Below are 13,267 nucleotides of genomic sequence, written 5' to 3'. Positions count from 1 at the left end.
GCCTCGGAGGGGCAGGCAGGGTATTGGAAATGTGTCCTCATCCTTTAATTGCACTGCTTTGATAACAGTGATAATTGGCTAGAAATCGATACTGGTTTGCTCCTGTTTCTCCCACTCCGTCTCCCCCAGCCCCGCTCCCTTTAGTGGAGTGACATTTAAACGCTCTGTCACAGTCATTAGATAACCCAAGCGGAGAGTTGCTGAGGAGGGGGCTGATGCAGCCAGGCAGCAGGCAGAGATGGGGGCAGCCCCCCTCTCCGCTGCCGCAGCTCAAGGGCAGATGCAGACGATGCTCCAGCAGCGCGTCGGGGGAGTGACAGCGGTGGGCGACCGCAGCGGTTCTGGGAATGAAGGGAGAGCGAGAGCGGGGAAGGGACAAACACAGGCTGCGTCGGCCAGGAGCTCCCTCCGGCTTTAGCTCTGAAAATTGTGCCAGAGCATCACGGGAAAATGTGTATTAATAGCCCCGCTGCTCGGCCTGCCCTGCTCTCCGCACCCCACCACCACCCTCACCCCGCGCCCTCGTCCCCCCGGCAAGGTGCCCCCTGCTCCCATCGTGCCGCCCCAGCCGCAGGTGGGATTTCGGGGCCTGCGAAGTCAGGTAGCTCCTGGTCTCCTTGCATCCACCCTCACAGAGCAGCCCCCGTGCTTCACCTGCCCGGCCGGGGCTGCTGGGGGCTCTGCCCCCCAAAAAGCCACCCTGAGACCCCCCTGCCCCCCGTAAACCAAAGGGCCTGGGGAGCGGGACGGCAGCACTGGAGGACGCACGGAGAGCCCCGGGGGGACCAGGGGCACCCCAGGCTGGTGCTGGTGGCCCCGGGGCCCCTGGTCCGCATTAGCCGAGTGACCCTCGTTAGCCAAGTGACCCTCGTTAGCCGAGTGACCCTCGTTAGCCGAGTGGGGCTCCAGTGAGGGACCCACTCTGCTCTGCAGGGCTGGCTGGGGCGTGGGGCCGGCAGCGAGCGAGGGATGCCCGGGAGGGTGAAGGGTACACGGCGCGGGGGGGTGCACGGGCGAGGGTCTGCATGGGTGCGTGGGTACACGTGTGCCACCTTTCCGTGGGAGCCTGGTGCCACCTGGTGGTCACGCAGCCGTGGCCACCGCCCGGGCGGTTCTCGCCGGTGGGAGCGGTGCGGCCGGCTGGGCCGGGGGTGCTGGGGGAGCCGGGGGTGCTCGGGCAGCAACCTGCCCAGCCCCTCAGCTGAGCCTACGTCCCACGCCAGCCAGCGCAAATAAATGAAACTGCACCAGGAGATGCCTTTGCGCAGCTAGAGACAGCCCCGAAAAGCGCTCCGAGAGCAGAGCCCTGCCTGCGCCTCTGCCGCAAACGCAAGCCACGCAGAAACCCCGCTCCAACACCCTGCCCGGGGCTTAGGGCAAACTCACAAAGTGTTTAGTAGCCCCCCAGGCCAGGGAGAGGTTGAGGACACAACCAAGCAGAGCTCCGCAGTGGCTTCCCAGCAGTTTTGCTCCTGGGTGCTTCCCAAGCCCCAGCACGGCCGGGACACGGGCGCTTTCCCTTGCGGTGATCTGCTGCGGGCATCCTACGATCGCCAGCCCTGGGCATGGGCGCACGGGCTCAGAGGCGAATCAGCCCCATCGCAGGTTGGGTCGTGACAACATCTGCGCACAGCTTTGATTAAAAACAAGCCCAAACCATCACCCAGGGCTTGGAGAAGAGCAGCAGGAATGGTTTGCAGCCAGGAAGCCCTTCCAGCCAGAGAGCCCCAGAGCATCCCACCCTCCCTTTCTCTTTGGGATGGCAAGGTTGACCCCTGGGGTCAGCAGTGATGCCCCATGGGTCTCGGGGCTGCGGGGAAATGGTCTGGGGTGAAGCTGAGAATGAGTGTGCGCTCGGGTCACTTAATGCTGTATCACAGCAGAAATGCATGGGGGGCACCCCTGCCTCCCAGCCCACCCCCTATAGATGGAGCACAGCCCTGGCCCCGAGAGCTGGGGGGGGAAGAGTGTTGCCCACCCTCTCCTCCAGTGGCTACAGATGGGGACATCCCCAGTCCTCTGCCCTATAGCCGGGCTCCAGCCAGTGTCTCAGCTCCTATAGCAGGGGAGGAAGGTCCCAGCTCCCTCCCCTATAGTTAAAGGATATCTATGTCCCAGCCCCTACAGTGGGGGCTCCCAGATCCCCTCTCTATAGCAGAGTCTGGCTTGCGTCCCATCCCTTATACTCACAGGGGGGCTCAGCCCCCTGCCCTATAGCGGGGGCACACCTGTACCCCAGCCCCTATAGCCAGGCCTCTCCGGCCCCGCCTGCAGGCGGTGGCCCCGTCCCGTCCCCGCCGTCCCGCCCGGGCCGGGCCCTCCCCGGGGGAGGGCGCTCGGAGGCCGCGGTCCCGCCGGCAGCGCCCGCCATGTTTCCCGGCAGCCCGCCCTGTCCGCAGCCCGCCTGAGCCTCCCGGCGGCCGGCTCGGCCCGGCCCGGCGGCCGCCCGCCTCCGCCTTCGGTGAGTGGGGCCCGGCGCGGCCCAGCGGCCCGGCCCGGCCCGCCCCTAACCGCCGCCGTGCAGGCCGCAAAGCCTCGGCCTCGATTTCCACCGCGGGCGAGGAGCGGAGCGCGGAGCCGGGCCGCGGAGGTGGGGGGGGAGGAGAGTGTGGGCGGACACGGGGAGACTTCCCCACCGGGGCAACGCCGGCCTTCGACCGGGCAGCGGCTAGGGCAGCTCGGCCGGAGGGTGACAGGGTGGGCGGGTGGCGTGTGGCTCCCTGGCCGAGCGGCGGGTTACCCGGCTGGCCCCGGCCTGCCCGGGCTGGGGGCGTGGGGCAGAGCAGCGGGAGAGGGAGCGGTTCGGTTTCCCCCGCGGATCATCATTTCAGGTGGTTTTGCGGTAAAGCCGTGTGCCGCTCAGCTCCCAGCGCAGGTCGCCCCGGGGCTGCTGGCTAAGGCTGCTGCTTCGTGAGGGAGAGCTGAACTCGTCCAAAGTGGCAGCAGTCGTCTCCTCTCTCCAGGCACGCTCAAAATCAGAAGCAATTCCATCCGTGTGTGGCATTGGTTACCATCCGGTTACCTCCGTGGGGATTCAGCCTGCCAGGTCCATTCCCGGTGCGGAGGAGGCTCCCGTGGCTGCTGGTGCCGAAGGAGAGGTCAGCTTGGGCTGGGAAGGACTCCTGGTCTGGTAATGGGAACGCTGGTCTGAGCTCTGCAAGGGGAGCCCCAAGTGCGGAGCAGAGATTTGTATCACTCAGCTGAGGACAAGGAAGAATAAACCAGAGCTGATCCACTTCCATCCCACGGGAGTGCTCCTGGGAGGGTAATTATTTCATGTTCCTGTTGTTTTATTCCCTTAGCGGAGCAAGTTTTGTAGGAGCATTAAAGAAAGCAGCAGAGTTAGCTGTGAAGTGGTGGATCTCCTGTGCTGGGAGAAGGGGATCGCTGCTGGGAACTCCTGGTAACAACGGGAGTCTTTGCGCCTCAGCTGGAGCCACCTGCACTGCTGTGGTCCCGCAAACATCCTGTCCCCTTGTTCTCTGCCAAAGCTGGACCGGTCGCAGCCGCGTTGTTCGCACACACCTGAATTGGTGTTTGCTGGTGCTGGGAGTTTCTGCTTGCAGTTCTGGTTTAAAGGAGTGCAGCGCAGTTTGGCTGTGTAAATGCTACACCATGCGTGGCTGGAAGGGGCCAGTTCCTGGGTCTGGAGGCAACTGCATGTGATCCAGAGAGAAATTATCAGGATTAATTTTAAAAATAGGTTTCACTGTGTCTGCTGTTTCCCCCAGGAAGGTGTTCCAGAATAGCATCTTACTGCTGGAAAGAAACCTTATTCTTATTTCCAGCCTAACTGTGCTAATGTTCCCCTTATCTGCCAGCGTATGTCAAAACTGAGAGTCAATGGGTTCTTTTTGCATCACTTACGTCATCTTCCTCAGAGCTAAAAAAGTAAAACAGGCTTAAAATGAAAACAAACGCCACTAAGTGTAAAATGTAACTAATTAGGCAGGATGCCGTCCGTTTGAGTGGCGTTCTTTGTTTCAGTGTTTGCAGGAGTCATTAGTCGCGCCGCGATGGCACTTCTTGTTAGCGTTGGAGGGCGGATCGTTCAGGTCTTACGTGCGTGTCTTTCACCAGGAGTTTAGGGAGCCTCGTGCGAGGGAGTACCAGCAGCTGGTTCCTGTTGGCTTTTTAGCCTGGCTCTGGGCAGCCTCCTGGCAGCTGAGCTCTGGATGGCTCAAAGCCCCAGGACCCAGATCCTGCGGCTGCTTACAAGCCCCGAGTATCGCTTGCTCAAGGGACTTGGATTGCATTGTTGTGCACGTGCAGGGACCGGACTCTCTTGGGATCCTTTGTGCTCCTTCCTGATCAGCTGCAGCGTACAGTGAGCGAGCACTCTGGCCCTAACAGCTGTCTCGTTTTTATTCCTGTTTGCAGCTTGGCGCCTTGGAGGAGAGAGGATGGCTCAGGAGACAAACCAAACCCAGGTGCCTCTGCTGTGTACCACAGGCTGTGGGTTTTATGGCAGCCCCCGGACCAACGGGATGTGTTCCGTTTGCTATAAGGAGTTTCTACAGAGACAGCAGAGCAGTGACCGGATAAGCCCCCCAGGTAGAGGATTTTTGTCTGAGAAATCTATTTTATGTGAGTGCCTCGATGCAAACTACGTTAGGGAACTGGAATAGAGCCTGGTACTGGCTGCCAGCAGATTTACTCCCTCCTAGAAAACTGATGTCTTTCCCTTTTCGTGTAGACTCAAGCCTCTAAATCAAAGACCCGAACCTTCGAGCACTTCTGTTCCCTGTAAGGAGTCAGTTGGTTCTTTCCCAGTCCTGGCTGTTTGTGAAGCCCCATCCCAGTCAGCACTTTCCACTAAACTGTAAGACTTCACTTGCGCTAACAGTGGCCCAAATTTCTCGCTGTTTCCTGAGTTATGTGCTGACTGCTGGGAACCATGACAGACCCCTCAAATGAAATTTAATTTGGGAACAATTTGACCTTTTTGGTTTGCATAATTTTCTTAGCTTAACAGGGTTGACAATGAAAAGCAATGAAATAAAAGGTTTGTGTCTTGCGGCTAAACACAGCTAAATGTATCAGCGAGCTGGGAGGCAGCTAGGTGCACAGAAAGAATGCTCTGTCCATCATCAGCAGGATTTTCTTTTGCTGAGAGTTTGTGCAGATGCCCCACGTACAGGCTTCGCGATGCTGGTGAGAAATGCCTTCTAGAGATCTTTCGCAGTTTTGTTCCTGAGTGTAATAATGGCTTTCCTTGAATTACCCACCCAAAATATACATTGGGAACACAGCTCTTCCCAAGAAAGGGTTTTTCTAAAGACCCTGACTTAGATCCTTGGCTGACATAAAGCAACATGTTTCTATCAAAGCTAGTTCTTTTCAGCGGATGAGGATCTTGTTCTTATACCTCGGAGAAGTTGCAAAGTAACGTTGGGTTCAAGGTATGTTGGTGACCGCAGCATTCTCCTTTGTACTGATAGGAGAATATTTATGCTGATGCAGAGTTTGCAGTGCTGAGGAAAAGAAGGGGAAACAAAGAATGATGGAGGTGTCACGGGTGACTGAAGTCAGATTTTACCAGATGTTACAAAACCACACAGTAATGGAGGGCATTCAGCACGTAACTTCTGCAAACAAACCCTCATCCCTCCAAAGGGAGCTTGCAGATCCTGAGGAGCCGAACAGGTCTCCATAAACAAGGCCTGCAGTTCTCAGGAAGACGAGCAGATAATTTCAGAGGGATGTATATGATACAAGGAGTCGTTCCTGATCTCCTGTAAGAATAGCTGCCCTGGGTCATGGTGAGGTCCATCCAGCCCTGAGGTGTTGTCCCCACAGAGACCTGTGCACAGATTTGGAGGGGAGAGTACAAGAATCAGGGATCTAGGCGTGATCCCAACTGGGGTGTGTTCTCCCAGCTCCTGGTAGGGAGCAGGAGGTTAAAGCCTGCTGAAAGTGTTCATCCTGCTTTCTCCTTGGCTGTCAAACACCCGAGGAACTTGCTGACGTTTTTAAGAATTTACCAAGACTGTGATCTTGTTTTGTAGCACCCAGTGGTCCCAACAGCAGCCCCATGGCTTCAGATTCAATTGCAGGGCAGCGTGCAGAGGGAGACTCCACGCCTGAGGATGCGAAAGTCAGGTAGGGCCATAGTCTACGGGGGAATGGGGGGGATCTACAGCCATGCTGAAAACCAACCCTGGGACACAAGAGGTACGCTCTCATCCTTCATATGGACAAGGGGATCTGTAGAATGGACTGGATCAAACACTGTTCATTGTCACCACAGTTTGTCTGGAAGATTGAGATGTCCATGATAAGGATGACTGATGTCATCAGAGTAGAGCCAGGTACCAGAGGGTTGGCAGAAAATTAAAACCTGTAGTAAACTAAGTGGCATCCTGGTTCTCGTAGAGCCAGTGCACCTTGTCTGTCAGTAGTTGTGTTAAACTCTTGGATTTCAACTCAGTCCAAAGTGAAAGCACGTGCTGATGATCCAGTCTGGAAGCTGCAGCAGCAGGATTAGGGTCACGTTTGAAAGGAAGGAAGATACTACTGCATTGAGCTCTACCACCGCATCACAGTCCTGACTCGTAACTGTGTCCCTGGACTTGTTTGGATGGGCTGTTGCCTCGGCTTTGAGATATAATTGGGTGGGAAAGGAAACAGATCGTCACAGATTCATGTCATTTGTGTCTATAAAGAACTTTGATCCCAAATCTCAAGGGGAATTGGCCTGCTGTACTCCTGAGCTACCTGTGAGTACAATGAAATTCACTTTATGGGCTGAAAATCTCTCCCACATAACTGTTCATCAAAAGAAAATACTTTTGTTTGCTCTATGGTTGGTTTGTTTGTTTGTTTGTTGCAAATGCTGCCAGTGCTCAGACTCCTGTGACCCATCAGATGACAGCCATGAGCATATCCAGAGAAGAAAACAGCAGCGAGACAGAAGAATTCATCAAGACAGAAGAAGCCTCATCAGCATCTTCCTCATCAGGTAGACCGATTGGTTTGGCCTTTGCACGAGTCTGAATGACACCGGTCTCGCAAGTCGGTTTGAGCAGCAAATACAGTACTGGCCAGTAACTCCAGGGGACGGTTGTTGCCTCCCGGCAGGAAAGGTACACCCAGCAAGAGAGCTAAGGGGAAAACAGTTTGTTTCTGAAACAGGGAGGAGAGAAAATGCTGTGCCTGAGGGCAGGCCGATGGAGATTGCTTTGTGGGCTGAGGGCTGAGTAGCTGCCAGCCCTCGACTGGCTGGCAGGAGGATAATCTTCCATGACGCCTATCCTAGTGAATGGCAGAAAGCCCGGAGCGTCCCACAGCCTGCTGCACGGCTGTCGTTGGCTGCAGTTCCTGCCATCTCTCGAGGGAGGAAAGGAGACTGATCCAGTGTGGTCTTGGGAGAGAAGAGACGTGTTTGTGGCAGTGCCCGAGGGGCAGCTGCTGGCCTGTGTGATGGGATGACACAGGATGCGTGTCCCTCAAAGGGGAGCCTTAACGCTGTCCCTTTGTGTGCAAAGTGGGTACCTTGAAGTGATAGCACGGGTGTGGTGTCCCAGCAGGGTACGTCCTCCAGTACAGAGTTACAGGGTGAGCCGTTGTGTTGCAGTGGAGCTGTAACTGAGTGACACTGCATTGGAGATACCCTCCTTTAGCTCAACTGACACTTTGCTTGCACTCAAAGCTAAAAAAACCCCAAAAGTTGTTGGTTGCAAAAAAACCCATGAGTGTGCTTTTTGGATTTGGTAATCCCTGGCCTGCAAGCCCAGGAGACAATTTACAACAGGCAGGTGAGAGACTATTTGGTGAAAGAGAGGCCTGGAAGAGCCTGCTGCTTTCTTCTGCTTGTGGGATTTTTAGAAATTTGTTTAGGGTCAGACCCACAAAGCTATATCTGCCTCTGACTGTTTGTCTCTCTAGCCTGATTTTCAGAGCAGCATGCACTGCAGGTGTGTATCTACTAGCAGTTGGAGCTCCTCCCTCCTGTTGACTTCTCTAACCTGCTTAGGTACTGTAGGAAATCCTGCTAAGCATCAGTGACCTTTAACAATCTGGCTTTCAGAGCTCAGTTTTCCTTTTGGTAGATTAGAGACAGTGATGAGTATCTGTGTAAAGCATTCTGAGACCTACATACGAGGAACAGTTACATAAGAGTCAGCAAAAATAATTAGTAGTACTTACAAGGGGTTAACTCCCTCCCCCCACAAAGATTAACTCTAGGCTCAGCTGTGCAGCTGAGTTACTGTATATCAGCTAAGCTGCAGTGACTATCCAGACTCATGCTTAACCTATGGCAAACACCAGGTAATTTTACTTAGAATTACCTTTTCTCAGCAGGAGCTAAATGGCGTCACGTTAACTTACGTATGCCTTGGCTAAACCGTAATATCTCCTTGGTGTTCCTGAGCCTTGGACTTCAGGAATTTGAAACAGAGAGAAAACGTGAGACTGCGTGAGGTGGAGATCTCTGTGGAACAAGGCAAATCTCACAGTTTGGGGTATGTCAGCCAGGGCAACATGCACACAGAGGTGTCTGGCACAGACCCAGAATCGGTGGTAGGGCCTCAAGGAGCTCCTTAATAAAACAAATGTGTTGCTTGGTTTATCAAGAAGGATAGCAAAACTCTTGCCTCTGTTTCAGGTACCCTGCTTGAAATATCCCAGAACACAGCTGAGGGCAAGACAGCTTCAGAAAAACCGAAACAGAAGAAGAATCGTTGCTTCACTTGCCGGAAGAAGATAGGGCTAACTGGTAAGAGCCTGGCTGTGGGGAAAACTTGCCTGTGGCCTAAGTAGTCTGGTTTCGTAGCCGTGCGAACAGATCTCCTTGCGCTGTGATGCTGCCTGGGTTCAGAGGGTCGCTGTGGGTCAGTGGTGGGAAGTACCCCTCCAAAAGGTACTTTACATCTGCAAGATGTGGTGCTGCAGGGGAGAAGGGAGGGGAACTCCGACCTGCGAGCAGTGCTGTCTGAGGCAGTACCCTGGGGAATCTGCCGCTCACTGTTGGGGTCCCCGCCAGACCTTGGACGCAGGATTGCAGAACTGGATGGAGCCGTGCCTCTCGAGTTATTTCTGCTGCTTGGCAAAAGCTGTTTGTAGAAGCAAAGGCAGTGCTCACTTGGGATCTAATTCTGCTCCTGTTCAAGTCAGCGGTAAAGCTTTTGTAATAGTGACATGAACCGAGTTAGACCCAAATTGAAAATCACACTCCAGGACTCAGCCCATTTGTTAATGTTGCTTGACTTCTGCTGTTAGCTTCCTGAGAGCAGGATGGCGCTCGGTGTTCAGCCTGTAAAGCTGAAGAGAGAGGTGCTTAGATTGTGCCAGGTGACTGGTATCAATGGCAAAGCTGCCCCTGGAAAGGCAGTTCGTGAAGCAATTAACTCGGCTGTGGTTTGTTAATAAAAACATCATTCCCCTGAATTGACTCTGGCATTTAGTTGTTTCCCTGGAAAAAGTTAACTCTAGAGCCATGCAGGTCTCGCTGTTCTAGTGAAGCACTCGCCTCTTTAGGCTCCTCGGTGCGTTCAGCAGCCGGGGACTGCACACGCACTTCTGTTTTCATCGATGTGAGCTGCTTTGGCAGAATCTGGCCAGGGAGGTTTGCCCAGCACCTGGCACTGTGGAACCCGAGCTCGCCTGGAGATTTGAGGGTGCTGTTGTAGACTAAATGTGGGTTTATAAACCTGGGACTGGGCAGGGTACTCTGTGCCCAGCCTTCAGATCTGCAGGGAGGATTGTTTTCCTGCATGAGTGTTTTCTTAAGAGCTTCAAACTGTGAGAAGTTTCCTCTCCTTTAGGAATCAACTTGCAGAGAAGTTCTGTGAATTCAGGGCATTTAGGATAAAATGAGTTTTCTCAAATAGGAGTAAACTGGTACCTCGTAGCAAGGTGTTTAAGGTCTTTACAGCCTGTAGTTGGAAAGACGTGAAAAGAAAGAGCTGATCTGCTGTCTTGCAGCAACCTCCCCTTCCTGCTCCATGTCTCAGTTTCCCAGTGTGCTGTGATAACAATAACTCTTCTGAACAGCATTGTCTCCAAGTGAAGTGACTATATTATGAATTTTGAAGCCTAAATAGCTCAAAAGTGATCCTGACGAGGTGAAGGTTTTGGGGCTTGTTGGCTTACTGCTGGTCAGTCCAGATGCTGCTGTGTGACGCCTGGGGAGCCAGGCTGGCTCGGAGGGCTCGGCTCCAGCTCAGGCTGCCTGGGGAGCCTGGTCTGGAGTAGCAATCTGGCACTCTGCAGTCCCCGGCATGTCCCTTGTCCCCAGGGAGTGCGGAGAGCAGCTGCTCCGGGAGCGTTTCCCACTGCTGTGACAGCTGGGGCTGCCCAGAGCACGTGTGTGCTCATGGGAGCGGCTAAGCCGGAGGAAACCAAAGAGCCACCCATGGTCTTCCCCCACACCGAGAGACCCTTTCGCCTCTCAGGGACAGTGGCCCCTCTCCCTCGTCTGCCCCCCTTTCTGCATTGGCGGAGTTTCCTGGCCTGGCAGGAAAGTGCGGGGGCCCTGCTGCCTTCCTGTCCGGCTGGACAGGGACTAACGGATCTTTCTTTTTCTGCTCTTCCTCCTTTCAGGCTTTGACTGCCGCTGCGGGAACCTGTTCTGTGCCGTTCACCGGTACTCCGACATGCATGCCTGCCCCTACGACTACAAGGCAGAAGCTGCTGAGAAGATCCGTAAGGAGAACCCCATCGTTATTGCTGAGAAGATCCAGAAGTTGTGAAAGGGGCTGAGCAGCTCGAACTGCAGCCAGGTCACCTGGTGCTCCTCCCCTTCCTCCCAGCCTTCCTCCTCTTCCTCCCAGCCCCATTGGTGGTGCAATGGGGACTCCAGCAGCACACACGAACCAGCACCCGGACATGCAGACTCCTCACACTTCTTTGGCAGACAGTTGCCGTTCCTTCTCTCCCTTCCTGCCCCTCCGACAGCCACAGCTCAGCTGATACATTCTTGACCGGCTTCCCAAAGGACAAGGGACTTTCCTGCCCCACCGCTGCAGTGCTAAGACCTTTGGACTTGTCTTCTGCCGGGGCGGTTTGCACGACGCGGTCAGCTGGGTTCTGCCGGGCAACCTTTCCCTTCAGCCGGCAGCTCCGAGTCCTGCAAACCTCCCGGCACTCACGGCTGGAGCCCCTGAGCTGCCGCTGGACTTTGTTCCCTCTGCCCCACTGTAAAAGCAGGACCTGGGGAATCCTGGCCGCAAGGCTGCCCTCTGCTCCCCAAGAGGTGTTTGGTCTCGGTTGCAGAAGAGGATTCTGTAGTTTTAACGCCCCAAATACCCCTCCCCTCCCTTTGAGACGCTGTTGTTGAAGCATGGGGATAGTTAACCAGCAGAGTACTCGCACAGTAAAGTTATTTTGTGGCTTGAAGTGATGTAGACGTGCTCCGGCTGCAGGTCAGGACCTTTAGGAAAGTACGGCTCGCTGCCTCGTGCCTCTTGCTGCAGGGGGGGAGCCAGCCTGCCGGGCTTGCTCCATCCAGGGCCGTGGCTGGGCTGAGGGATGCCCTTGCACTGGCCTCCCATGCTTCACCACCCCGAGTAACCGCTGGCCGCTTCACTAGCGAGGTTTGTTGTAACACAGCGACACCCACGCCTCTCCGCTCCCCGCCTTCTGCCTTAAACGATTCTTTCTCGTCAGGGTTGTGCGCGAAGCTCAGGTTGTGCAGGGACCCTTCCTGCCCCGTGGGCCTTGCTGATTGTCGATGAGAGCCTTTCTCCCCTACGCGTGCCTTGGCTTGGGAAGCCCACCCGGTCACCCTGCTCTCCCACCTCACTGCTTGTCCCTGTGGGATGAGAGGCAGGGCCAGATCCCCAGGAGAAGCTCCAAAAGCTGGACAGAGGGATCTGGGGCACAAGGAAGGGCATGTGGAGGGCTGCGGGGCATGTGGAAAGTTGTGAGGGTCCTGGGGTGCCTAAAAACGCATGTGAGGGCTTTCAGAAAAGCCCATAGGGTCCTGAGGAGCAAGGAGAGGCACTTGGGGGGCTCTAGGCCCACTGAAAGACTTGTAGAGGTCTTGGGGGTGCTGGAAGACTCCGGGAGGGCTCTGGGGTGCAAGAAAAGGCAAAAGGAGAGCTTTGGGGTGCACTGAAAGCACTCAGAGGACTTGAGAACCCTCCAAGGCACCCACAGAGCTCTGGGGCACACACAGATGTGGAGGGCTCTGGGGCGCAGGGAAAACCAGATGCCGGGCTCGATAGCACTCAAAAAAAAAAACCCCCAACACGTGGAGCCTTTGGAGCTGTTAGAAAGGAAAATGTGGGGCTCAGGTACACAGCACAAGGCAGGCGGAGGCTTCTGGGGCGTGTTGAAAGCTGTCTCCGCACCACGCAGGGTTTGCGCCCACCCCAGAGCGGCTCTTCCTCCCTGGGAATGCCAGGAGCAGGGCTGCAGCCACAGGGCTCTTGGCGGTCTCACAAACAGAGAAGCCCGGACGGGTCCCGGGGGAAAAGCAGCAGCCTCTGCCCCAGTTCTGGCCGTCCCACGCTTTGGAAGTGTTTCCCTCAGCATCAGCTCGTACAGGGGTGTTGGAGAGCGGAGCCACAGGGGCTGAACCGACAGCCGGGAGAAATCGCAGCGGCTCCTTCCAAGTGCTGGTTTCCTCCCAGTTGTGGCAATTCTGCCCTGGTGATTGCAAGGGGATTGTTCCGAAGGCTTCATTTTTTCCTGGTATCAGCCAGAGCAGCGCGTGCCCTGCGGCAGCTGCTGTCATACGGCGTTGCCAGGAGGATTCAGACCTCCAAAAATGATGTAAATCCCCCACCAGCGTGGAGTGGAGGTGAGGCTGGCTCTCGACAGCCTTTTCCTCAGATTTTTTGCTTCTGGGCAGTACCAGCGTCATGTCTGGAGCACGTGAGTGGTGGCACGTTTTAGTGCCAGGATGCACCTGGGCCATAAGCACGGTGCTGACGGTGCGGGGCGAGGCTGGGTTTCACCATTGAGGTTTTGGCTGAGAATGTGCCATCACTCTCGGGGGAAGCCGTGAGGAATTGCAACCACCCCTCGCCTTTGCATTCGCGTGAAAGTCGCGAGCCCCTGGGGAGGCGAAGCAGCTCCCATGGATGCGACAGGAAAGCCCACACAGCAGAAGGGCAGCCGCCTGCTTCTCCATCACCTACCTTTTCCCTTGCGTGTCCTTCCTCTTCGTAAAGTGTAAATATTAATAGTTTCGTTTGCTCGGATGCTGTGGATGGTTCATTATGGGCACGGATGTGTCACATGCCGGTGCTGGCTCAGCTCTGGGCTCTTCTGGGGTGGCTGTGGGGCTCTGTGCCTTGGTTTCCCCACGGACAATAAC

The 13,267-nt window shown here is 55.5% G+C and overlaps 1 protein-coding gene across 2 annotated transcripts; it reads left to right on the top strand.

Moving 5' to 3' along the window:
• The first annotated feature begins 2,305 nt into the window (after window positions 1–2,305).
• Window positions 2,306–11,340, top strand: LOC129197353 (AN1-type zinc finger protein 5-like). Of its 2 annotated transcripts, none has more exons than XM_054805707.1 (7): window positions 2,306–2,461; window positions 2,964–3,265; window positions 4,381–4,554; window positions 6,009–6,102; window positions 6,843–6,961; window positions 8,609–8,719; window positions 10,546–11,340. In XM_054805707.1, exons 3-7 carry the CDS (start codon window positions 4,404–4,406, stop codon window positions 10,692–10,694), a joined length of 624 nt encoding a protein of 207 aa, XP_054661682.1. In that variant the 5' UTR covers window positions 2,306–2,461; window positions 2,964–3,265; window positions 4,381–4,403; the 3' UTR covers window positions 10,695–11,340. The 2 variants fall into 2 exon arrangements, with proteins under 2 accessions (XP_054661682.1, XP_054661683.1); XM_054805708.1 differs by having other exon boundaries at window positions 2,324–2,461; window positions 2,876–3,265.
• Window positions 11,341–13,267: the final 1,927 nt, after the last annotated feature.

The sequence above is a fragment of the Grus americana genome, chromosome 28 (genome assembly GCF_028858705.1).
Source record: "Grus americana isolate bGruAme1 chromosome 28, bGruAme1.mat, whole genome shotgun sequence".
Lineage (NCBI taxonomy): Eukaryota > Metazoa > Chordata > Aves > Gruiformes > Gruidae > Grus > Grus americana.
This window is presented reverse-complemented; position numbering and strand designations above follow the sequence as displayed.

Bases quoted from the DNA above. Each gene is read 5' to 3' on its own strand.
- LOC129197353 (XM_054805707.1), top strand. From the start codon at position 4,404: ATGGCTCAGGAGACAAACCAAACCCAGGTGCCTCTGCTGTGTACCACA. The intron at 6,103-6,842 runs GTAGGGCCATAG...AAATGCTGCCAG, and splicing joins CCTGAGGATGCGAAAGTCAG to TGCTCAGACTCCTGTGACCC. The intron at 8,720-10,545 runs GTAAGAGCCTGG...TCCTCCTTTCAG, and splicing joins GAAGAAGATAGGGCTAACTG to GCTTTGACTGCCGCTGCGGG.